The sequence below is a fragment of the Python bivittatus genome, unplaced genomic scaffold (assembly GCF_059951505.1).
Source record: "Python bivittatus isolate LINGU-HERP-01145 unplaced genomic scaffold, Pbiv_v1 ctg000070_np1212, whole genome shotgun sequence".
Classification (NCBI taxonomy): domain Eukaryota; kingdom Metazoa; phylum Chordata; class Lepidosauria; order Squamata; family Pythonidae; genus Python; species Python bivittatus.
Genome location: NW_028277034.1, coordinates 37,851,485 through 37,878,284, shown reverse-complemented (window position 1 = coordinate 37,878,284; position 26,800 = coordinate 37,851,485). Strand labels below are relative to the sequence as shown.

General features: G+C 37.3%; 1 protein-coding gene across 1 annotated transcript in view; it reads left to right on the top strand.

Moving 5' to 3' along the window:
- SGMS2 (sphingomyelin synthase 2) overlaps window positions 1-10,861 on the top strand; it is a 45,564-nt gene extending 34,703 nt beyond the window's left edge. Inside the window, exons 4-6 of the mRNA XM_088132993.1 lie at window positions 1,138-1,291; window positions 5,832-5,998; window positions 9,002-10,861. Of these exons, the coding sequence (XP_087989119.1) occupies window positions 1,138-1,291; window positions 5,832-5,998; window positions 9,002-9,205 (525 nt within the window). The 3' untranslated portion in view covers window positions 9,206-10,861. The remainder of the gene's footprint in view (window positions 1-1,137; window positions 1,292-5,831; window positions 5,999-9,001) is intronic.
- Window positions 10,862-26,800: the final 15,939 nt, after the last annotated feature.

The window sequence follows — 26,800 nt, the reverse complement described above, 5'->3', positions numbered from 1 at the left end:
CCCTTTAGGAAGGAGGAGAATCACTGCAAAACAGTGCTCCCTTATTCCAGTCTGCCAGAGATGGTCCAGAAGGATGCCATGGTCAATGGTATTGAAAGCCTCTGAGAGATCAAGGAATACCAGGAGGGTTGCTCTCCCCCAAACCCAGCCACTCCAAAGATCATCCACATTTGTGACCAGTACAGTTTCCGTGCTGTATCCCAACCAGAAACCTGACTGCCAAGGATCCAAATTATCTGCTTCCTATAATGATTGATGATGCTCCATTGGCTTTTAATTGTTTTGAACAACCTTGGTGATTTTCACATAGGCTGATGTGGGTCTTCCGGGCTGTGTGGCCATGTTCTGGAAGTTTTGTTTCCTAAGGTTTCACCAGCACCTCTGACCAGCATCTTCAGAGTGCAGGACCACAGACAGGAGCAGTTCTCTCTGTGCCCAGGGTGATGTGACCCTTTTGTGGGTATTTATAGAGATCTAAGGGGGGGGGGATTGGGGGGGGAATTGGGGGGGGGTTGGGTTACTGAGTGGCTACCAATCCTGAAAAATACAGCCTGCAAAAGGTCAAAGAACTCAGCTCAACCACCAGGACATGTGAACAGTTCACACAGTGAACTTGCTAATCACCCCCAGCAGCCCCTCGTTAACAATTCAATAGAAGAAAAAACCCTGCCTAATCCCCAGGAAGATACACACAGATTCTGACACCAAAACAAGCAGCCACTCAGTAACCCAACCCCCCCACACACCCCCATCCCCCCAGATCTCTATAAATACCCACAGAAGGGTCACTTCACCCTGGGCACAGAGAGAACTGCTCCTGTCTGTGCTCCTGCACTCTGAAGATGCCGGTCACAGGTGCTGGCGAAATGTTAGGAAACAAAACTTCCAGAACACGGCCACACAGCCCAGAAGACCCACACCAGCCATCGTATGCCAGCCATGAAAGCCTTCGACAATACGTTTTTAACATAGTTACTATAAATTACTATAGATAAATAATATATTAAGTCATTTTATGTATTTGTATGTATTTTATGTATTTTGATTTGAAGAATAAGTTGTCTTGAAATGTTTTAACCTGCTAAATATACCCTTTAATTTATAGGATTTTTTTTCCTCATGTTTACTTAATTCTAGCTAAATGATGATTCTCAAGCTAAAGTTCAGCGGATTCTGCAACTAATTTCCGGAGGTGGTCTGTCTATAACAGGTTCACATATCTTATGTGGAGATTTCTTATTCAGTGGACACACTGTAATGTTAACGCTCACTTACCTATTTATCAAGGAATGTAAGTCTCCAATATTTGCATTTTTTTTCAAAAATAAAAATATTTTCCAGGAATGTTTAATGGCAGTTTTAATATTCTATATTCACAGTCATGTCTTATATGCATATGTACAGTTAAGTAGCTCTTTTGATTCTGGAATACTGAAAGAGAAGAAAATGCATGTTTGTGCTGGCATTGGAGCATGGGATAATTGCTTTCATATGCTCCATGCACAGCATGGAAGGATGTATTTCCATTGCATGGGTAGGCAGATGGAGAGTCTGACTGGGACTGGGGAAATAGCACCTCCTTTGGGTGTAATAGGATACGACAGTATTGAAAAAGAATGGGGTGGGGGGAAAAGCAAAAATGCCCATTATTATTGGGACCACCAAAAAATTAATTGCTTATCTTTCTAAAAGGAAAGAAAGATAAGCAGGAAATTATGATTTTTTTAAGGTTGAAATCTGACCTGCACAAGCACACTATTGTTGTTTTTCAAATTTACTATCCTTAGAAACAGTAAGTTCAATTGCCTGTTCAGCTTAGAAAACTAAAAACAGACACATCTCAGAACTGCAGTGCTGGAGATTGCCAAACAAATTGTTTTTTAGCATTTCTTACTTTCCCAGAGTTACAACTCTTTGTTTTGGTGTGAGTCCCCCAAGTAGCACTGTAGTGCTATAGGCACAAGATAGAGTTACTGTGTAGAACCTGCCAGACTGATTATCACATAAGCCACCTTCAGAGATGTTGGGCTGTCTCGCATAGTCTCTTCCTATTTCACTCTCACAGGAAAATACAGTGATAGGCCAGAATTTCCCCAGTCACTCAGTAGTGAGTCCGAGTTTATCAAAAATTATAGCCGCTACATCATGACTATATGGTTCATAACAAAGATAGAGAACAGTGGCATGTCTAAAAATTGGGGATCTTATAAGCCACAAAAATCAAAATCTCTTCATTAACATAGTCTCATCTGTTCTCTGTAGGTTCCCATAAATATGAGTAATATTTATTTCTTCAAAAGACATTAATTTGAATCCAGGATGGTTCATGGCAAAACAATTGCATTTAGTTTAAATGTTAGAAGAGCAAATAAACCAACAGAAGGAATTATATGGCCGTAATACTCATGAGAAGATGGTAAAGAGCTCTATCACATTCATTTCCTTTTAAAATTACCAGTCCAGGATCAGATCTCCTTTACCCATATTCTGACTTTCACAGTTATAAAGGGGAAGCAGGATGGAGTCTAAGATAGTGAACTTGTTCACAAGTTACACTGCAAATTTAGCAATTGTATCAGTTGGGTCCTGACAGTATCAGGACATGAGGAAAGCACATTTTATTCTTAAAAGGAACCTAGAGACTGTTCCTATTATGTCAGTTAAACTATATGTCCTAACATTATTTTGCTTGGCAGATCAGGTATGGGCCTGGATCTGGCCTCCAGACTAAATCTTGTTCCTCACCTCTGTTTTCACACACGTCATTCTATGATCTCAAGCCACTACATCATCAAATTATGTTTAAATCATTAAATAAAAAGTGCATAGCTATATAGATTTTTTAGGGTACTACTGAGGAACCAAGCAAGATGATGATACAAAATCAGAGCCAGTTTGCTGTAGTGATTAAGGCACCAGGCTAGAAAGCAGGAGACTGTGAATTCTAGCCCCTCCTTAGGCATGAAAGCTGGTTGGGCCAGTCACTCTCTCTCAGCCCAACTTACCTCACACGGTTGTTGTTGTGGGGAAAATAGGAGGAGGAAGGAGTATTAGCTATGTTTTCCGCCTTCAGTTATTTATAAAAATAATAAAGGCAGGAAAAAAAAAATTCTAAAAAAAATAGTTCTGTTAACCACAATTCTATAGTGGATCCAAAGCGCATGTATGTGTGTGTGTTTTCATATGCGCATACCCAAATATGTATATCTTCTGCGAAAATAACTGGTATAACCTTTCCAATAATACTAAGCTGCACCACAGAGACCTATAAACTACAATTATGTAACCCAGAACTGTTTTTCAGTGAAACGCTGTTACTTTTTAATAAAATGAACAGTGCATCTAGAGATTATCTACTAATTTCTTATTTGTGTGTAATGATGAGAATTGTAGTTTGAAGCTACAATAAGTACTGTACTATTTCTGAAGCCTTGTGCAATATGCTTCACTGATCTTTTTGAGCAGGCATTTTGCCAGTGTAATAGATATTTCCTGTGTTCTCGGCCCTGTTTATCAATATATTAATTCCATAGCCAGAGAAGGCTATATACACTTCCTTCCACCATCATCCTTTTGCCATTTATTTCTTGAATAAGCAATAAAACACAATAGTGCAGGGTTTTTTTTTAGTAAATTGCTTAAACTGGAAATAAATTAACATTGGTGCAGTTATCCCTCTAAAAGATAAAGGAAATAAACGATTCTCTGATCAAAACATTACTATATTTCTTTCTTCCTCAAACGTAATTATTTTTTGGGTGCTACTGTGTGAAGGGAGTAGGTCTTAAGACATCAGCTTGGATTGTGGAAGAATGATAATAGTATAATATTAGCATTTATCCTTTGAATGAATTGATTGATACAGTGAATACATTTTTTTATTTGTTGTGTGAGAGTGCCAAATTCTTATATTGCAATTTTAAATACATGATCTGGAGATATTAAAATATAAGTGTTAAAGGAGAGGGAGGTGTTTTGTAATATTCTTTCTTTTTTCATCTATATCCTCCCCCATATATTTTTTTTTAAAAGATTGATGTTTCAAGTACTGCACAGGAGTAAAGGGAGTCTCTGGCAAGTGAAGGAGAGAATTACAGTTGGTAAATTATTTCTGTCAACTAGCAGGCTAGGTGATGGATGGCCTTTTAGAGATGGATTGGTAATCTGTATTTTTTTTTAAAAAAAAAATGATAGTACTTTCTGACATAAAGGAAGCTGCTCCATCTAACCCAGATTTTCTCAACCTAGTGCCCTCAGGATATGTTATTTTATTTTATTTATTTGTGTAAAGGATTTATATGGCTGCCCATCTTAAGCAACTGTGGGCCATTATCTCTAATTACCACTCAGGAATGATAGAATCATAGACCTTAAGGATTTGAAAGGACCTTGGAGATCATCTAGTCCAAAACTGTCCCCAGTGCATAAATCCACTCTTGTAGCATCCCTGAGAGATGGCCACCCAGCCTGTGTTTAAACACCTTCAGCAAAGAAGAGTCCACTGTCTCTCATGGTGGTCTGTTCTAGTGTTGAACAGCTTTATCATTAGGAAATTATTTTTGTTGTCCAACCAAAATCTACTTCCTTATGATTTAATAAATTGTTTCTTATTCTGATTTATGGAACAACTCTGAAGAATTCTTCTATATTACAGCCCTTCATGAATTTGAAGACAGCTATCAGGTCTCCCCAGTTCTCTAGGTTGAACATAATGCCTAGCTTCTAATAATTCCTTGTACGTTTTTCATCACAGGTCCCTCATCATCTTAATTGTTGTTCTTTGGACATGTTCCAGTTTGTCAACGTAAAATGTAGTGCCTAGAGATGGATGCAATATTCTAAGTGCAGTCTGACCGTTACAGAATAGAGAGAACAATGACTTCCTGTGAGCTTGATACCATATGTACTTCTAATGATACAGCCTAGGATTCCAATTCCCTTTTTTTTTTTTTTGCAATTGCATCACACTATTGATTCATGTTCAGCATGTGAGCCACGTAGTTCCTTTTCATGCATACTGCTGCTCAACCTGCTGCTTTCCATCCTAGGCTCATGCCTCTGTTTTTTCCTGCCCAGCAAAGGACTTTGCATTTGTCTCTCTGGAAATTCTTCTTGCTGGTTTCTACCTATTGTTCCAGCTTGTCATATTCCTCCTGAATCTTGATACTGTCCTTTAAGGTGTTTTTTATGCCCCCTATCTTTGAGTTATCTAAAAATAGATTATCATCCAGTAACCTGTTTTGAATAGCACAAAACTCTGCAGTAAACCACTGAACTCTGACCCACTTAGGTATGTTTGTTCAACCAACTCTTTATCTATCTAGTGATAACATAGTCTGTCATTATCTCTACTAGACTCTTATGGAAGACTTCGTTGACTGCATTCCTGAAATCATGTACATTATATCCACTGCCGTTCCTCTGGATAGTTAAACTGGTCATTCTATCAAAAAAAGGAAATCAGGTTGTTTTAGCATGTTCTTCTTCATAAACCCATGCTGGCTGCTGCCATGCAATGCACTCTTTTCCAAGTTCTCACAAACTTTCTGCTTAATAACCTATTTCAGAGTTTTACCCAGTATATATGTTAAGCTGTTGTGTTTATAATTATTTGGGTTTCCTTTTTCCCAGTGTTGAAGATAACAACATCAATTGCCCTTCTCCAGGCCCCTGGCATTATCCCTGTGCTCTCTCATTTCTCAGAAAAGAAAGAGGATCCAAATAATCTCTGCACGCTCCTTCAAGATCCTTGAATATAACTGTAATTTGGAACTGTAGTCCCCAAAATAGAGTATAGCTTCCCATGTTTTATATGATTTCTTTTTGGACAGATTCACCTCGTCACTTTTGGTGGTATCACTTGATTTGCTGGTGTATGAGTGTTGCTGGAATATTCTGTATCCTGGTAGGACATGAGCATTACACTGTAGATGTTATCATTGCTTACTTTATCACAACAAGACTCTTCTGGTGGTACCATGCAATGGCTAATGAAAAGGTAAGCAGCAGCCATGCCAAGCTTAAAATCAATGTTGAGCTTGAGATCAATAATATTGTTCTCCAAAATGCAGGGAAGACCAGTAACAGCCACAACCGGCCATGTTCTATTGTCCCTTGTGAAAATTTGTGGTTTTGGGCAAGAGGCTACAACCATGTTGTCATATTATCTGTCACTGCAATTTAAAATTATATATTTCTGATTTGTTTTATATCTTGTTTGTTTGTTTGTTTATTTGTTTGATGAATATAGCCACCCATTACACATAAGTGACTCAGAGTGGGTTACAATAAAATAGATAAAAACAATAAAATACATAATATAAAATAAAAACACATAGCAGCCGAGCTTCATAAATAACCATCCACAAAGCCAAGAGACAGGCTCTATCACACTCCTGGGGTTCCAGCCCTAGGCATAAAACCAGGTTTTTAAGGTCTTACAAACAGCCAGCAGGGTTGGGGCTAACCTAATCTCAGGTGGAAGGATGTTCCACAAGGTAGGCACTATAGCAGAAAAGGCCTTTCTCCTGGGCCCCCGCCAGCCCCCGCTTTTTAGCTGTGACAGCACCTGGAACATACTGGGCCGATGGCATGGGTAGAAACAATTGGGAAGAGATGGCCCTGTAAGTAGCCCAGTCCTAAGCCATGAAGGGGTTTAAAGGTAACTACCAGCACCTTGAATTCCACCTGGAAACTCACTAGAAGCCAATGCAGTTCACAGAGCAGTGGTGTCACATGCACCAAAAACAGCGCCATTAACTCCCTGCGCTGCTGCATTCTGCACCAGCTGAAGCTTCCAAATGCTCTTCAAGGGCAACTCCAAGCAGATCTTTCTGGAGATCACAAGAGCATGACTGACCATAAGCAGAGCCCCCTGGTCCACGAATGGGCACAACTGACACACAACGTGAAGCTGTGCAAAGGCCCTCCCAGCCAGGGCTGCCACCTATTCCTCGAGCAGGAGCTGAGAGTCCAGGACGACACACAGATTGTGCACTGGGTCTGTCTGGGGTACTGCCACCTCATCCAGAACCAAAGATGGAAGGTCCCCAGAACCCAGAGGTCCAAATACCCAAAGCCACTCAGTCTTGCTTAGGTTGAGTTGAAGCCTGTTCCGCCCCAACTTAAAACTATGTATTTCTGTCTTGTTTTATAGTATATCTGATCTTGTATTTTAAGATAGTGGACATGGTATAGATATTTAGATAAAGGAATAAAGTTATGGTAAGATTTCTCAATGAAGCTAGACAATAGGGCATTCCTTTTCTTTTTAATGGATACCCTTGTAAGTTGAATACTGATACAATCAGAACTGTGACAAATTCCATTTGAATTGAAGGAACTAATGTACAAGACCTATACCAGAGCTGGCTAAATTTCTGTGGGGCTAATGCATTGGGAGAATTGAAACAAGGAATGGATGGTACCAGGGCCAAAATTAGGCAGAAGTGCCCATTCTCTCACAAACATACTCCCCGCCCCCCCCCAGCATGTCTTTTTCTTTCTCATTCTTCTAAAATCTCTCCTCATTCACTCACTGGCTTTTTCCCTCCCTCTCTTCCTCTTTTATGCTAAACTAAAAAGGAAAGTATTTCTTAACCAAAGTTTGAAATAATCTCTTGCCCAGGCTGCAAACTGTTCATCTCTGATGAAGAAGAGTAATTCAGTATGACTTATTAACAATTAACTGGAGAGTTGTATGGTTTTTGAAGTGCCAGTACAGACAACAGCAAGCTGAATTTTGAGTTGCTAACATATAAGCAGCATGTTGGTGCACACTGCTCTGATTATATCCATTCATGGCAGGAGCCAATTTTTTTTTTTTTGGTCTGCGCTCAGTCATTGCTGACCCTGCAGTGACTGCTTGGACGAGTTCTTGCAGTTTTCAAGGCAATTGTTTTTCGGAAGTGGTTTGCCAGAGCCTCCTTCCTAGAGCAGAGCCCAGCTGGCAAGCGCAGGAGGCGGGTTTCCGTTGCTTTGCACCCTTTTCGGGCGCGCGCGGTTTTTCGCGCTTACCAGCAACTGCTCCCAACTCCTTTTTGCAAGGCACCGCCAGCATTTTTCCTCCCACCGGAGTGACAGTACCCATTTATCTACTCACGTGAGTTTTCGACCTGTCAGCGTCATTAAGCCGCTGCGCCACCGCGTCCCCCTGCAGGAGCCAATAGGCATGGCCAAAGAAGCATGGGTTAAGCACATACTTTGCTTCATCAGTCAGAACTTGAATTACTGGGTCATTTGAACTGATTCACATTTGCAACTAAATTTCTGTTGAGACAGCTCCATACAGTACATATGATCCAGAATTCAAAGGAAGCTTAGTTTTTTTTTACTTAAATTCTTGCATATGGAATTTGAATTGCTTTCTGAATTATTTTTCAATGAGAAACAGTTCTTTTAAATCAATCCCTTGGGTGTGCATTTTTATAGAATTAGACTATATGACAAGCTATAATATTATCAATAAATATTTATGTGCTATTCTTTGCTGAACATTTTCCAAATCTACCAGATTTTGCTTTGCAAATATAAATTAATTAAAAGTTAATAGAAAGGTACTCTTAGTGTATATATATGGAATGCTGCTTAAAAATACTGGAAAATATGTTAAACCGTATTCACTAAATAATACTGAGGTTAGAAGGAGCCACATATATGAAATTAAGCAGATCTAGACCACACCTGGATGTGATGATGCAACATCATGTATGCTGAGCATTATGTGTTTGAGCTCTTCACAGGAAAGCAGCAATACAAATAGTGCTAAATCTTCCTTTTCCACTAAAGTTAAACCTTAAAGTTTTACACACAAATGCAATTTCTAATACTAGGTGAGGAAAGAATACATTTACAGTAGTTCATTCTATTAACTAGTCTCTAACCAAACAGATGATACCGTGACAGTGCTTTCTGTTTAAGGAAAAGAATATATCTGGTGGCTATAACTCTGTTTTTTTAATGTAAACTAAAAATGAATTTAATATATTTTTTCTTAATGCAGAACTTGAAAATATCATCACAGACTAATTTCCTGTCTCGAGCATGGTGGTATCCGGTATTCAATTTCTTTGAGAAGAATGTACAAGGCTCAGTGCCTTGCTGTTCCTCATGGCCAATAACATGGCCTCCTGGTTGTTTCAAATCTTTGTGTAAAAAATATTCCCGTGTGCAGAAAATGGGAGAGGACAATGAAAAATCCACCTGAAGAAGATGAAGGCAAAAACATGAATATTATTTTTCCTTTTTACCAAAACATTTATGCTATAACCAAAGCTCTCAAGATGACTAGATTGTTTATTGAAGAAGTGGAGCAGACTCTGTGCAATTGATCTGAGAAAAGACTTTTGTAGGCAGTAGAAAATAATAGCTATCCCTTGATATTTTTTCTAGTCATATTGTACAATTTCATCCCACTCTTCAGTATTAGTAGACATTGGCACTCGATGACACTCCAGTGCCAATATAATACTTCCTGAGGAGAAGAGGAGCCAGGAGGTTGGCTTCTTAATGAGATTAAGAGGTGCCAAAGTACACATCATACCATCTGTTGTTAAATATCATTCACCCACAGAAGCACCGAAACAAAATATCAGCTTCAGATTTGTGGAGTTTGATGAGCAAAAAAAAAAAAAAGTAAAAGGCATAATATTAGTCTCTCAAGCTGAGAATAACAGAAATTGGCAGGCAGAGGTGGTGTTATTCCTACTGGTGAATGTAAGGCCTGTTATATATAACTGGTAAGACCAGAACTGAACTTGATCTTTTATATTCTTTTATGGGAATGAATTATATTATGACCCCATAATGCCACCACTATGTCCATATGCTATTCTCTGTTGACTTTTACATTTTTTTTAATGTGGTAATTTTATATATGAAAATAAAACCTATTTTACCTGATGATAATACTGTAAGTTAGAAATAATGTCTACTAATGTCATCAATGTCCTACAAGAGGTAAACTAATTTATTGTTAAAATACATATATATGTCAAAAGAATTATTTTCTGCTGGTCAGTTAGTTCGCATGACTTTGTGGCAGATGTACTGGACACATTTTTTTAGTTTAAACACTTCATAGTTAATGCTCAATATATGAATTATATGGAGGCCCTGCTATCACACTGAATATTGCCCATCCTTGAGACTACAATTGAAAACACAAGTACATCACTTGATAAAGATCGTGGTCTAATAACCATCTTCAGCACTCAAAAGTCATCTTATAATTTTGAATGGGTTGTATCCAGTCTGTATCCATCTGTTGACAAGCCCCTTTGAGGTTCCTGTTAGCAGAAAAGGAAAAAGAATGGTCTCGGTGCTTCCCTTCTGCAATTCTTTGCCTTTTCCCCAAATTAAATCCAGTTCATTAAGTTCCCCTTCAGAACAATTTGGGAATGGTATAGAAGCCTTCAGGGAGAAGGGAAAACCAGCAATTGTCATTCTGCTAATGAAAGCCTCTCCTGGATCAAAATGCCTTCTGTGCAAAGCAGCAGTAGGTTTGGCAATATTCTGCTGTGTGGTGACTGAAATACATATGCATATGACCATACAGTACAATGCATTAACAAATCATAAATTAAACTAAGCATTTAAGATCAAGAAGAAAAGCAATTCATACTTCCTGGCTTTGGTGTCATGTAAATAGTCTCTTGAAAAGGATCTTTCAGTTTTGTTTTGTTTTTTTTAAAGGGCATTCACCAAAACATTGATATGATGCATTTACTGATGAACATCACTTTTGCTTTTCCTTGGCATTTGAGTTGTTATGCTAAGTTTTTTCCACTGCATTTTTGTTTGTTTGTTTGTTTCACTATTACCTAACACTATTTATTATTAAATGGTCACATGGCCAATCTGATTCCTTCTTGTTTTCAAAGTTTGTTTGTATGGACAAAGTGTCTCTTTATAATATAAATTAGTATGTGGGAATACTCTATTTATTAAGCTCATGGATACAAAAATTTACATGGCCCACTACTTTTGTGCAGTTTTGTTCAAAAATCAAACAGTGCTATTAGAATTACAACATGTAGCAGTTAAATAGATTGTAGTTTTCAATATTAGAATATGCTTTTATAACTATCAGTAAAAGCAATATTCAGAAAAATCACTGTTCAAATTTGCTTTAATTAGAATAACTTTTAAACTTCCATATTTTGAAGGTTATAATTAAATAACAAGGAAATCAGTTAGAAAAGTTTATTGACTTTTAAAAAAAACAGCTTATAAGATCAAATTTTAAAAAAGATGGAGTCTGCTGGCAATTATCTGAAGGCTTTTGTTTTTCACTCAGATTTGTTAACCAGAAAAGGTGCTACCAGATTCCTTCTGAATTTTTGTTACCATAGACTAACACATCTATCGTCCTACAACGTCATATAGAGTTAATTCTAATTTTCAGAAGATCACAAATTCTGGTATAAAAAACAGTGTAACCTGATCACAGATGAAACGATGATCTTCAAGCCAAATGCCTTATTTTTATGGGTTAATTTTCTTCACTGGGACCAATATAATCCCTTGCTCTCAGGATACAAGCTAGAGAACATAAAGCATATTTATGTATTTGACTTTCTCTAATCTGTTCTCAGTAATAAAGCCCAAAGTTATGATACTGAAATGATACACTATATTGAACCGTAAAGGAAACAGCCTTGACTTTAAGGAAATCCCCAGTTTAAAAATATGATTAAATACAAATAACAGGGCTATACAATGGTTTTGAAGGGGAAAAAAATAGTGTGTCATGTAGCAGCTTTCAACACCATAAGCCAAACAGCTTTTTCTTATGCATGTACACAATTCAAATATTTTAAATACAAAACACTACATAGCATTAATAAAAAAAACCCATCTTCATTATTAGATTTCAGTGAATCTAAGACTATCCTACCATTTTAAAGGTAAAATAGGAGAAAATCTAGTCTTTAAGATTAATATAGTACTGTACTCCAGAAAATGTATAAAGGGGAAGAATCCACTTTAAGAAAATCCACCTTTAAGAAAAAAGAATAGAAACTGTAAGAATAAGAAATGTTGTCTCTTAGTTTCTGTTCTTTCTCTTTAGCACATGAATTGCTAAATTTCAGGACAAATCCATTCATCTGCTTAGATAGCCCCTCCCAAAATAGTTCAGAATTAGCTACTAGTGAAGGAACCCTATAGGATGGGATAAATAAAATAAATCTGTAAATTGCCCAGAGTCGCTTTGTAACGAGATGGGGAAATATCAACAAATTTGATATATAAATAAACATAAAAATAAACATCCTGGGGTTCTTCAGATGTTTCAGATAGCTATAATAACTCTGCTGGTTATTACCACGTTGCCAATTAATACTCTAGAAAACAAATACTCTGCCTAAAGAAAAGGATTTTAAGCATTAACCATTTGACAAATGGGAAAAAAATAATTATAAGAACTGTTTATATATATATGTGTGTGTGTGTGTTTGTGTATATGCTTCTTCAGATTCTGAATGGGCTTCCTATTTATTATACAATTAATTATACTGTGCTTCCCTAGACAACCCCTTTTTAGCTGCCTATCTATATTTACAAAAGAAAGGATAACCTAGTTGATGTCCTTAGCCAAAAGATCACACAAGTTGTAAAGGCCTGATCTCTACTGTTTCCTGTTGTGTATTATAACACATTTTCAGGAAAGTTTTGAAAGTGACTAATCATAGCTGAAATACACATGGGAGGACAAGACAGTTTAATGAGGATCTTAATACGCACCAAGGAGTTGAAATATAAAATATAATTAGTAATATATTAGGCTGGTCTACACCAAAAAACAGTGTTTACAAATCAAACCAAAGGCAGATCTTAAACACAGCTAAAAAGGAGTTTGAAAACATAAAAGTGCATGAATTCAGATTGGTAACTAATGTAGGATAATGATATATATGCAAAATGTAAAAAAAGGAACTTGGCACTTTTAACATTCTTATTCTGATGCAGTTCATCCTTTTAATAGTTTCTACCTTGTTATATGAACTTTTTGAGATTGTTCTTTATTCAAATGAGTGTCTACTGTCAGCTATCAGTATAACTGCAGTTTCTTTGAGCGTGTTTGGGGTTTTTGTTAGGTGTGTTTTAAAATATTGTCATACTAATGAAATGCTGCTGACAGCATTTTTGAAATAGTACTATTTTAGGTGCTTATTCATTCAGGTGCTTCAGGTGATCATAGCAACCTAAATTCAGGATGAATAACTTACAACCCAGTTCAGTATATTAAGCAAGGTTAAGCCTGGTGATTTGAATGGGCTTAAGCGAGCTTGTCTTTGCACACACGAGCTACTAAAGATTTTAATAGAAGCCATAGTTGCTCTGATGGATTAACGTTTACTGCTCTTCCTACCACCCTTGGTAACCCTGTAACTAACAAGTAGCTTGCAGTAAATGTCTTGGATATGTTAAATACTAAACCCAGGTGTATATAAACGATAGGATCTCTATGGAAAGCACTGTTTTACTATTCAGTGTCTTTCAGTTTTAATTAATACATTCTCTGATGTAGTCCTCAAAGACTCAAAAAGTCATTGTATAAGAGAACGGGGTTTTACATTTAAAACGATTTTATTTTATGTTGTAGTAGTAGTAGTATTTTTGCCATTGCTATTCCTCATTTTTATGTCTTTTGAGAGTTTCTCAGGAGGCAGAAATATATAATCTACACATAAACTGGATTTGCACATCCACTCTAGATTTGGCTAAAATTGGGTGGGCAACTGAGGCTTAGCATGCTGTGGGAAATGCAGCCATGATCTTAGTATGTTACAAGAACCATGCCATCATGTTAAGTAATAGAATGGTTTATTTGGGAGGCACAGCACATTATGTGATCGCAACAATTGTAATTGTCAGTATACTTACCCATAAGCCTGGGCTATGTAAACACACTACTGTAACACTTAAAGAGAAAACAGCAGGGATTATAACTAGTGATTGGATGGGATCTTCAGATTCACAATCCATGATCTGCTTAATCAATTACTTTAAGTCGGTGAATCCAAACTCAAAATACACATAGCCCACTAACCGAGTACATGGTTTCTATGAGCAAAGAAGATCTATTGTATACAATCAGTTTCACTGGTTGTACGCTAGTTAAATTTGCTATGCTCTTCTCCAAAAATGGTGATATAGATATAGTCTGGGGCCATTGATGAGGCTTACATTCAATGAGATTCTGAGCAAATTATTTGCTGGTATCTTTTGTTTTGCTCTGAATAGCCTTGAGAATGCATAGGATGGAGGAATAATAATCATAGTAATAATAGTAGTAGTAGTAGTAGTGATGATGATGATGATGCCACCAGATTCCCAGTGAAGCAGTGGTAGATACCTGAATGATCCTATTAAAGAGCCAGGGCTCCACAATCTTTAGGAACAACGTTTGATCTGGACAATAGCATTGGGAAGCAGATGTTAAATCTCTCTCAGCAGCTGCTTTGGTCTTTTTTAAAAAAAGGGGGAATCTTTGGGATCATATATGCAATAGGAAATTCCCAGAGCCAAATTCAGACAGAGATACCTGTACAGAAAGAAAAGGACTGCTGTAACTCTAGTAAAATATTCCACTAGATTCAATCCCCAGCAATTTTGGTTTTGAGCAAGACTGACCTCTGCTTGAGATCCTGGGGAGCTGCCATCCTTTCACTCAAAATGTACACACACACAGATGAAGCATTGTGTAAATTCTGCCTTGATAGCTTGGTCTTCAGAGGTGAGATTTTAAAAAGTCACTTTATAACAAGCAGATGATATACAATATAATTTTAACTGTACTTGGAAGGTGCTATAAATTCTTCATTTTTACATCAAACCAGATATTAGAAAATGTGCTAATTTTTTTTTAAATCATACTGTTCCTAGCTATATAAAGGACTTTAGACATACTTTGATGTATACTGCAAAGAGCCACTTGATGTATTTGTTGGTGTTACCAAATTTGTTTTCCATTAAAAACACTGGATTTCATATTTATGTTCATAAAAGCATTAGATGCTAGTCCTCATTATCAAAATCTTGTATTAATTTTTTCCTGCACCTTTGTGCTTATATAGAGTTGGTGTTTTAGGAACTCCACAGTAACTTCAAAACAGGTTAGTCACAAAGTGCAAACTGAGGATCAGAGAATTTGAAAAACAATGGTAGGGTTTGCTATAGATTGAGATTTAAGAGGAGCTGGCGTACAACAAACTTTGAAGGACCACAAGCTTCTCAATTTGTTTAATGTATCCCAAAGAAAGGGCACAGATCTTGCTTGAGAAAAACTGGTACAATCTTTCTGAGAGGGTTGATGGAAACAGTCACAATGAATTACTGTAGTATTTGTGTTACAGCGCTATATCTATGTTGCACAAGAAAAATAAATATTTGGAAATGAATATATTCTTAAGACTGTTTTTTAAAAATGTTTGAATGAAAATTACAGTTTCTAAGAATCTGTAACTATGATGAACAATCAGGCTTACTCAAATTATGAATAAATTGCCATTTATAAAACATGGGCCATTATATTCTTTAAAACTATTGAGTAAATATTGTAGTAGTAGTAGTAGTAGTTTTAATTACGTGAAGTGCATACAGACATGGTGTAAAACTATTGATACACTATTACATTACAATCAACTATAATATCATAAATCATATTATTAAAAAAAGAAGCCTTCAAATGAAAAGGCCCATGATTGGGCATAGGGGCTTACCTATTGAAACTGTAAGACTAATCAGAAAGACTTTGCCAGAATTTGTCAGCTGAACACAAGTATAATTTTAAAGTTATTGTCCTATGTATCAAAACATTGTATATTTAATCCAAGAATTCTTGTCTACATTATATATGTAACTTACTTATCTTAACATTTTCAAGTATTCCAAATCAAGAAATCTTGGCATATTCAGGTTGTAGCATTTCAAAGAAAATGATCAGTACTAGCATAAACATAAAGTTTTCACAACCTTTTAGGAAAACTGATTTTTAAACTGGTTTAAATTTGTAATTTAATGTAATTGCTAATATAATTTCTATTTTAAAAATTATTTTTAAATGTTAATATCTGTTATTCTATGTGTATGTATTTAATAAAACATAATATTTTTTAAAAAATGCTTTTACAGAAATCTAATGTGCAACTATACTGGGAATATCATCAATATTACTTGATCAGTGCAACTTAAAAATGGATCTTATGAGGACTTTTCTCCATAATTCTACAACAGGTCATTGAAAGAAACAAAATGATCGTAGTATTAGGTGATTTTTATGTACTTATAACAAAGCACAGTACAGAATAAAACAAAATAACAATTGATATAACATATTGCAATCAATTATCATGGAGCTCCAAACAAAAAAGTCCATGACCTATAATGATCTTAATGTCTATAGATTCAAAGCACTGGAACAGGAAACCATTTATTTTCATGGGGATTTTAGAGCTTTTTAAAACTATTGAATGATCTGATGCCGAGCATTATCCTGATAGGCATCCATTCCAAAGAACCAGAGCCAGAGAACATGCTCTTAACCATGACGTTGTGATTCTAGTACACCAAAGAACCAAATGACCCTGCCCCAACGATTGGGCCAAACACACCCGGATATGAACCACTAGCAGGTCTTTCAAATCACTGGAGGTGCCCATATGCAGGGCACAATGGGTCAGAACCATCCATTTGTACCATTTGGGTTAGAAGGGAGGCTTAAGAAAGACTGGAAAGCAAGCATTGCTCGTATAGAGAACACACATGGTTATGCTATAAAGTTTACTATTTACCGGTAGGTTGATTTTAAAACAAAGAATCAAAGGCTAGTAATCATGACATCCATATATTTAGTTGACTATGTGAGTGCACTGAATACCAGTTGCTATAGAACATGGGTGCCAGGATTGTAATATATTTATCATGCCCAGATTGTGGACTATAGGAACCTAATGCTGGCCTTGAGGGCTCTCTTTAGGCTTCCAGTGCCATCATACAATCTTGTGCAATGGGCTAGGCATCTCCCTCCCCCACCCGCCCACAGCAAAATGGCAAGAAATCTTGTCAGATCTCCACCTTTGTTATTAAATTAGTTTATTTTGGAGAGCTGTCAGTATCCTCTTATTGGGGGACAGCGGACACCCTGATGCTTGTGGGCATCATATGACCAACGCATGCTCTATCCCCTTTGATTCTCATTCCCATCCTGTTATCACCTCCACGTGTGTATGGCTTGCTCGCCTACATGTTTCTCAGGATCTTTTCCTCAAGACACTCTTCCTAATGGATGATTCTGCGGCCATGTGAAAACGCCCTCAGTTGAATTCAGTCAAAATGCACAACTTGTCCCCATATTCGTTAGGATCGTATGCGTAGATCACAGTAATACAGTCCACATAAGAGTTATATCTGAGGAGATGGGGCACCTGAGCGGTTTCCAGGGCCCTGAAATAAGCCCTCTGACAAAAGTAGTAATTCTCACTGCAGTTCATAACGTACTTTTTTTTACCACAATAAGAAAGGATTTTTAGAAGAAATCCATGGTGAAAACTCTGCCTTTGCAAAGGTTACAAAAGGATTGTGACTTCAACTAACCTCTCCTTAGTAAACATTCGTTTTCTTCTTTTTTCAATTGCAGGGTATCTGTTTTTCAATCTCCCATGGCCTTTCAATAACCGGATTCTGTCATTTACAGAAGATTTTACATTCAATTAGCAATACTAGGAGCAAGTGGTATTTTTTTGCAGCGTGCTGAAATAAACTGTAATGCCAAATGTGATTATAAAACAAATGCCTCTGGAAAGAAAGACATGCGGTATGCCATATTTTAAAATAAATAAACTGTATTCTTCATTTCCTCATGGATTAGGTAACCTTTGAAGCTGCTGGATCCAGCCCCCCCCCAAAAAAATGGAACCTGCAAGTGCTGCTATTTTATTTATTTTGCTTTATTTTAGAAATGTATAATTCTTGGTTTCACTTTGATTATAAAACTGAATTAGGAAGTAAGCCTGATTTTTCAAAGTATTTCTCTATGCCTGCTTTCCTCAAACATGGATTCTAGATGTGTTGGACTACCATTCTCTTCTCCAGCCAACATAGCACAACATATCTGGAGGGCTCCAACTTGCAGAAGGCTAATCTATGCCAATATGTGTTGCCAAACATGTTGGACTGCTTGCTTTAGCCCTTAAAGATGTCAGCTAGTGTGAAAAAAAGAAAGATTGATTCAGAATGCAGACTTTTTAAAAAGGTATGGACTTCCAAGTATTTATTTACTGAAGTCAAAGGTAAAGCTGTGTTGGACTACCATTCCCTTCTCCAGCCAACATAGCACAATATACAGTGGGGCAAAAAAGTATTTAGTCAGCCACCAATTGTGCAAGTTTTCCCATTTAAAAAGATGAGAGAGGCCTGTAATTTCCATGATAGGTATACCTCAACTATGAGAGACAAAATGGGGGAAAAAATTCAGAAAATCACATTGTCTGATTTTTAAAGAATTTATTTGCAATTTATATGTGAGAAGTGGCACTTGCCATAGACCTATGGAGCCATCCGTACTTTTTTTTCTCCTGCACAGTATCATGTAATTTTTTTTCACTTTGCAAACCAGAACATTTGGATCCCCATTTCAAAGTCCTTGCCTGCTGTTGCCACACTTGTTAACTGTTGCACACAACTTAAAAAAAAAAATTAAGATTGAAGATTTAAAGACAATCCTCGTCCACCTTCTAACAGTAATTTGCTTCACTTTATTTAGAGTAATGGAAATTTGTGCAAGCTTTCTCATTTAAATTTCTTCAAGCATTCATCCATCCATCCTGCACTTATACCCCGATAATTATTTTAGTTTTACTGGTGCAAGCTTAAGATGCTGTGACTCTGAATGCAATCAAGAAAATTCCATTAAGAACTTCTTGAAATATTGCAGATGAGCACAACAATATACTGTAGCACAAAGGAAGACTTGTAGCCATCACTTCACTTATAATAACTCCTTACTTCCTTGTGTGCAGTTGTAGTAAATTAATTAGAGTTCTGTTTAGGTGCAATAATCCATTTGACTGTTGAAGCTGGAATTGAGGACCCAAATATTCTGTCACAGAAGAAATAAAGTATCATTAGAATTTTCCTAAATGTTGTCTTATCAAAGTTCTTGATCACAGGAATATGTATTCATTGCTGTCTTCCCACTCCACAGACTTTGATTCTCAGTGCCTAAAGATCTACAGAAAAGAATGTCCTGCTGATAAATTGGTAGCACAGCTGTTACCTCCTCTTTAATAAAATTAAACAATTTAGAGGGGGGTATTTCTCCAATCTGTTCATGTTGACCCCAATCTGAATATTTTATGTTCATCCCAGTGTAAATAAAACTAGCTTTGGGCTAGTTTATTAGCATAATGTACAGTTTGATCCTGAGATTCCAGCATGTATTATTTAATGCAGCTACTAAATTTGGCTAGATTCAGGTGATTTATTTAACAATGGTTATTAAATCATTGTAATTGGCTGGGTTGTACAACAGATTAAGCTAAAACCACGTTATAATTTAAAGCAATGTGTGAATTCTCCCCATATTGTTTCAACAAGCTTTTTATGAGATTCAGCATATTTCAGTGAAGTTTGCCATAGGATATATTAAAAAACAGAATCAAAACATCTTCTGAAAAATAATGTATAAAATTGAAAATCAAGGACATATTAGGCTGAATTCACCAGCCATGGTAATCAACATAATGCTATTGATATGCCATAAAATTAGAAAACCAGTAATTCTCTCATCATGTATTCACATGAATATTATAAAACCTTCTGTCTTTGTCACTTTCATAACATTATGTGCTTCCCGCTTTCCCAAGTGTGAAAAGCTAGCAGTAGCGCAAATGATTTAATTTCCCTAAAATGAGAGAGAACACTTAGGATATATGTTATCTGTTATATTTATTTCATTTATAAATTCACAAACAGAACAAATTTGAAACCAATTAGCTGTAACACTAGGAAGACAGAGTGCTCATCACTCATCATCATCATCTCCTCTTTATTTTGGATCTAACAATACCAAAGCATAGAGTGTTACACATGCTCCCTGGTTCAGCATATGGTCACTCACTCACACACTCTCAGCCTGTTGAAGTAGGCAAATCTTGTAAGCCCCCCTTACTTCCTACCTGGGTTTTCCAGTTAGGTGCAGCTAGAGCAGACAAGACACACAGCCCTGGTCAACAGCTGGGAAATAATTAGGGACACACACAAATCACTTTCAACCAAACACTGAGGTACAACAGATTCTTTGGAATATACAGAGACCCGGTGAATTTAAAGTAACAGCAAAACTTTAATGTTTACAATGTACATTTGCTTTCTCTCACATGCAGATGCACGCTTATCCACACTTACCCATATCCTTCTTAACTAGGCTGCCAGGCACTAGCCAGAGGGATGGAAACCACCAAGTCTGGATCTAAAGAGACTGAAGGAGTGGGTGGGCTTCAAAGCAAGGCTTATCCCCAAAAGTCCTTGCTTTGTTGATTCACAAGACTGGCAGCTATACTTGCCTTGTTAATTTGCAAGTCTGGAAGCTGTTGATAGGATGGGGGAGTTTCCATGTGCTCAGGTCCAACTTCCTTTGTCTGGTTCAGGTGACATTTTTTTGTTTGTTTCCTTAATGACTTATTTCCATCTTATCTACCTCCCTGGCATCTTCAGCCTAGTCTCGTAACAGCCTCTTATTACAGCAGCTCCAATAGTCATCTTAACACAAATGTGTCTAAACAATTGTTTTCCTCATTGGAGTAGCCCCATTAACCAACCAAGCAAGATAGTTTAGCCGGACAGGCAAACATACTCTGTACCTAACTGTATGCTAATATTGATAGCTGCACTTCATTTGATGTGATTTACTAGATGAGTTCATCCATTGTATTTTCAGAAAACCTAATTGGTTGGGTTTGAACAACACCTTAAACTATAAACATGACCTAGAAACTACAATAGTGTGATTCACTAAACCACATTATGTCTTAGCATGGTGTGTGCAAGGATGCATACAGGGTTAACATATCCACTATATGCTTGATTCACAACTATTCAAAGTGTTAAAGTTGAGCACAAGCTTTCCCAGTGGCAGGAAGCAGTGTTTGTGATAACAGGCAAAATGCATTCTGAAACCTTTATAGAACTGAGTCAGGGTTCTTTGAAACTGGAATGGTTAAGGAATGAAGATCAAAAAGGAAGAGTACAAATTGCAAGCCTTCGCAGATGACCTAGTATTTATACTAGAGGACCCATTGGAAACAGCACCTAAATTAATTGAAAAGATAGAAGAATATGGGAAAGTAGCAGGATTAAAAATAAACAAAGATAAAACAAAGATATTAACAAAGAATATGCTAGCAAGGCAAAAGAAAGAATTGGAAGAAGTCTTGGAAATACAGGTCACAAACAGGGTTAAATACCTAGGGATATATATTACACCAAGATGTAGTACATTGAAGGAGGATAATTATGTTAAACTTAAACGACAGATTGCAATAGATCTGACAAAATGGGAGAATTTACAATTATCAATGATTGGGAGAATATCCACTATTAAGATGAATATATTGCCTAGGATGTTATATCTATTCCAGACAATTCCAATTCGTTTAGGGAAAGAGTTTTTTGATGATTTAAATAAAATTGTATTGAAATACATCTGGCAGGGTAAAAAGGCAAGAATAAAGCTTAAATTACTACAAGATGCAAGAGTAAGAGGTGGGTTTGCCTTGCCTAACTGGGAATTATACTACCAGGCGACAAATCTGATGTGGGTAAAGGACTGGATAACTTTAAGAAATAATAGACTATTGACCTTAGAGGGACATGACCTGTTGTTGGGCTGGCATGCTTTCTTATGGTATAAGGGAACGAAAACACAGGGCTACTTTAGAAGGCACTATATTCGAGAGGCATTGTTTTTAAACTGGGAGAAGACAAGAAGACAATATTATTTAAAAGTTCCACGATGGATATCCACTATTGAAGCCTTTTCTTATTCAATAACATATAAAAAGGAACAAACAGTTAGATATACTGAGATATTGAATGAAAAGGGTGAACTTAAAACTATGCAAGCGTTGGAAGAACAAGGTATAAAAATGAACTGGTTTTCATATTTGCAAATACAATCTAGATTCGATAAAGATTTTAAAGCAGAAGGTATTTATGATGAGTTGACTGTTTTAGACAAAATTTTGATGGGTACTGATGAAAAGGTGATTAAAAAAACTTTATGGACATTTACTAGAATTTAAGATGGAGGAAGAACAGGTTAAAGATACAATGATCGCATGGGGGAAAAATTTTGGATACGGAATTGATTTAGAGAAGTGGCAAAAATTATGGTCTCAAAACTATAAAATGACAATGTCAACTGCATATAAAGAAAACTTGTATAAGATGTTTTACAGGTGGCATTTACCTCCAGCAAGGATTGCGAGAATGTACAAGAACAAGTCTGATAAATGTTGGAAGTGTCATCAGAAGCCCGGTACATACTACCATATGTGGTGGACATGCCCAGAAGCTAAAAGATATTGGATTAAAATCCACACATGGTTGGAAAAAATGATAAAACAACATATAGACTTTAAACCAGAGATATTCCTATTAGGAATTATACCTGAAACATATAGTAAAGAACTGAAATATTTGATTGTAAATGTTCTGACAGCGGCTAGAATTGTATTTGCTAAAAATTGGAAAAATGAAAAAGTACCTATGCAGGAGGAAGTCATTAAGAAAATTATGGAATGTGCAGAGATGAGTAAATTAACATTTGAAATTAGAGAGCAAGAAGATAAACAATTCTATATGATATGGGATTTGTTTTATCAATGGTTGGATGAAAAGATATAGTAATGTAATAGATCAGCAAATTATATAATAGAAACTTGACAAACTGATATAAATTATTATATATATATATATATATATATATATATATAATCAATGGATAAAAATGATATAAATCCTATTATGATAGCTGGTGTTATAGACTAGTAATAAATGAATAATAATTGATAATTGATAAATATATAAATATGTGTTGGATAGATGACATGAGATTCTATATAAATGATGAGTGAAGATTATGAAAGGATGGCACAAATGATTGGTAACTGGCTGACACACGGTTTAAAATGGAAGATGGGTTTTTTTATGCTTTTTATGTTATTGTTTGTTTGTGTTTGTTGTAAAAAATAAAAAATTTATTAAAAAAAAAAAGAAACTGGAATGGTTAAGGCTACAGTATTATGCAGACTTACCTGGGAATATATTCCATTGGACTCAACAGAACCCATTTATAAATAGACAAGCAGAGGCTTACAATTTAAGGCTCCCTTATTTCGGCAACCTGAGCACCAGGATATCAATCCATCAAGTACAAATTGTGCTGTGTTTGGTTTCCAGAGTTTGGCACACTATATAAGATATAAAAACATATCTGCTAGGACAAAACCCATCTCCTAAACAATGCTAATTACTCTCCAAGTGCATGATACTTATTTGTGTGTGTTCTGTTTGTGTTTCTGGAATCTTCTCTTTGTACAGCAACAAAATATATACATTGCGCTAAGCCATAACGTGGTTGGTTTGATTTAGATATTGTATTACTCCAAGATTTGGGGCTGAGTATGATATGTAAATTCAACCAGTTCTTTTTATTTAATAAGCTATGGCTAACTTACTCATGGTTTGATATGATTGAACTGAGTCACGTGCTCTGGCTGAGGTTATAACACACTGAGCCATAAAGTGGGGAAGGGGGTTAGTTTTGCCTTGGTGTGATCTTATCAAGTTACAATAATTTGTAAAAGATAATTTATCACTTAGTGTGCATATAAACCAGGCTATTATGAATGTAGTCACACAATAAAGTAAAGTTCACAGATTGGGTAATATCCTGAATGGCTTCTTAACCATGATCAGTAGCTTTCCTGTTGTCTGAACTCAGAGTTGCCACCAGTTAGCATCAGCTGAAAGTTGAAACCAAAGTTAATTGTTGGTTTCTAAAATAAGTATATTCAGAAAATAAGACATTTCAGCTTTTCATGACATTTTATTATTGAAACAAAATAAATTCACAGATGGTTTCTAACTGAAATAGCTGGGTTACAGTTCATCAAGAGATTCAATATGTCTCATGTGAGTTCAACAAGGACTTTAAAAAAATCTCAGCATAGCCATGTTCACATGACACTTCAGTTAATAAGTATGCTCAGTAAGAAACTTAGCAAGCATGTCCAACTAGGTAGCAGCATTTCACCAATCGTGACTAAGAAAGCTAATTTGGTTAGTACTTAGGTGGAAGACCACCAAGAAAAAACAGAGCTGTAAGCTAGTTTGGGAAGTCGAAAAATGTCCCAGAAGGAGCAGTGGCTAACCACTTCTATATTGTTGCCAAGAAAACTATGTGGATGTGTCCATGAAATCACTAAAACTCAGGCTTCAACTGAGCTAAACTTTATCTTGGTGCCATTTTTATCCATGTTATTTGAACTTACTACCATATTGGTTCCATTTAACATGGATGCTATAAGTATATAGCAAGGGAAGGATGTTTTTATTATTTTGTGAATAGCTGTTAATAAGTTAAATACCACTTTTCTGTACAGGTAGTCCTCGCTTAATGACTGTTTAACAACTGTTTGAAGTTACAATGGCGCTAAGTGGCTTTTGACCGGTGTCCGAAATTATGACTGTCGCAGTGCCCCCGTGGTCACATGCTTGCGATCCAGGTTAACCTACTCAAACATATGATGGTTGTAGCATCCTGGGGTCATGTGATTGCCATTTGCGACCTTTCCAGCCAGCTTCTGGCAAGCAAAATCAATGGGAAACTAAGTGATTAATTTTACGACCATGTGATTTGCTTAATGACCATGCGATTCACTTAACGACCACAGTGATTCACTTAACAAATGCCACAAAAGAAGGTCGTACAATTGGGTCCGGTCACATGATGATTTGCTTAATGACTGCATCACTTAGCAACCTAAATTCTGGATCCAATTGTGGTTGTTAAGCAAGGACTATCTGTATTTCATTTCTCTTGAACCTTAATGTTTACAATTCCATCTCCATCCCACCCTCATGGACAGCATATATCAAAGCTGGGGAAATTGTGATTCTCCATTTATTTATTACTGAAGTACAACTTGCAGGACTGGCCATGCTAGCAGCAACTTAAGATTCCCTATTTTTAGTATATAGATACTTGTAATTTATTTATTTTTATTTTATTTATTTATTTATTTTATTTGTCCCTGCCCATCTCCCCACAATAGGGGACTCTGGGCAGCTTACAACACACTAAAAAACATAAATACAATTAAAAGTTATAAAACCAAACATTAGAAAAATAAAAAAACTGAAAAATCCAAGAGGCCGCTGGGGCAACAGCATACCACTAAGGGGCCAGCCAACCCCAATTCTGATATCCTCCCTCCCTGCCCCAGGCCAGATGGCAGAGCCATGTCTTCAAGACCCTCCGAAAGGCCTGGAGTGAGGGGGCCTGTCTCACCTCCGGGGGCAAGATGTTCCAAAGGGCGGGGGCCACAGCAGAGAAGGCCCGCCTTCTGGACCCCGCTAATTGGAGTTCTTTTACCACGGGGATCCGAAGCTTGCCCTCTCTGTGAAATCGGGTGGGACAGGTAGAGATCGTGGGGGCGAGGCAGTCCTTCAGGTAGCCTGGCCCCATGCCATGTAGGGCTTTAAAGGTGATAACCAACACCTTGAATTAGACCCGGAAGCAAACTGGTACCCAATGCAGCTCACGGAGCAGAGGTGTTATATGGGTCCTTCTTCGGGCCCCAAAAATTGCTCGCGCGGCCACATTCTGGACCAGCTGGAGCTTCCGGATATTCTTCAAGGGTAGCCCCATGTAGAGTGCATTGCAGTAGTCTATCTGGGAGATAACGAGGGCATGAGTGACTGTCCGCAAGGCATCCCGATCCTGGAGAGGGCGTAACTGGTGCACAACCCGAAGCTGTGCAAAAGCCCTCCTGGCCACGGCTGCCACCTGCTCTTCGAGCAGGAGTCATGAGTCCAGGAGGACCCCCAAATTACGCACTGGGTCTGTCTGGGGTAGTACTACCCCATCCAGAACCAACGATGACAACGTCCCGGATACAGAGGAGCCATTAACCCACAGTCACTCCGTCTTGCCAGGGTTCAGCTGGAGCCTGTTGTTCCCCATCCAGACCCTCACAGCCTCCAGGTACCGCGAGAGGGAGGAAACGGCATCACTTACCTCACCAGGGATGGAAATGTATAGTTGAGTATCATCAGCATACTGATGATACCTCATCCCATGATGACGGATGATCTTACCCAGCGGCTTCATATAGATGTTGAAAAGGAGAGAACCGAATCCTGCGGCACCCCACAAAGGAGGGGCCGAGGATGGGACCGCTCGCTCCCTATCACCACCGATTGGGATCGGCCCCGGAGAAAGGAGGTGAACCAGCACGGAACTGTGCCATCCACCCCCATATCCCTGAGCCGTCCCAATAGGATACCGTGGTTGACGGTATTGAACGCCGCTGAGAGATCAAGGAGAGCAAGGATGGTCGCACTACCACCATCCCGCTCCCGCCAGAGATCATCCATAAGTACGACCAATGCCGTTTCCATTCCATAGCCGGGCCTGAAACCTGACTGATAAGGGTCCAGATAATCCGTTTCCTCCAGGACCCTTTGGAGCTGTGAAGCCACCACTTTCTCAACCACCTTCCCCAAGAAGGGG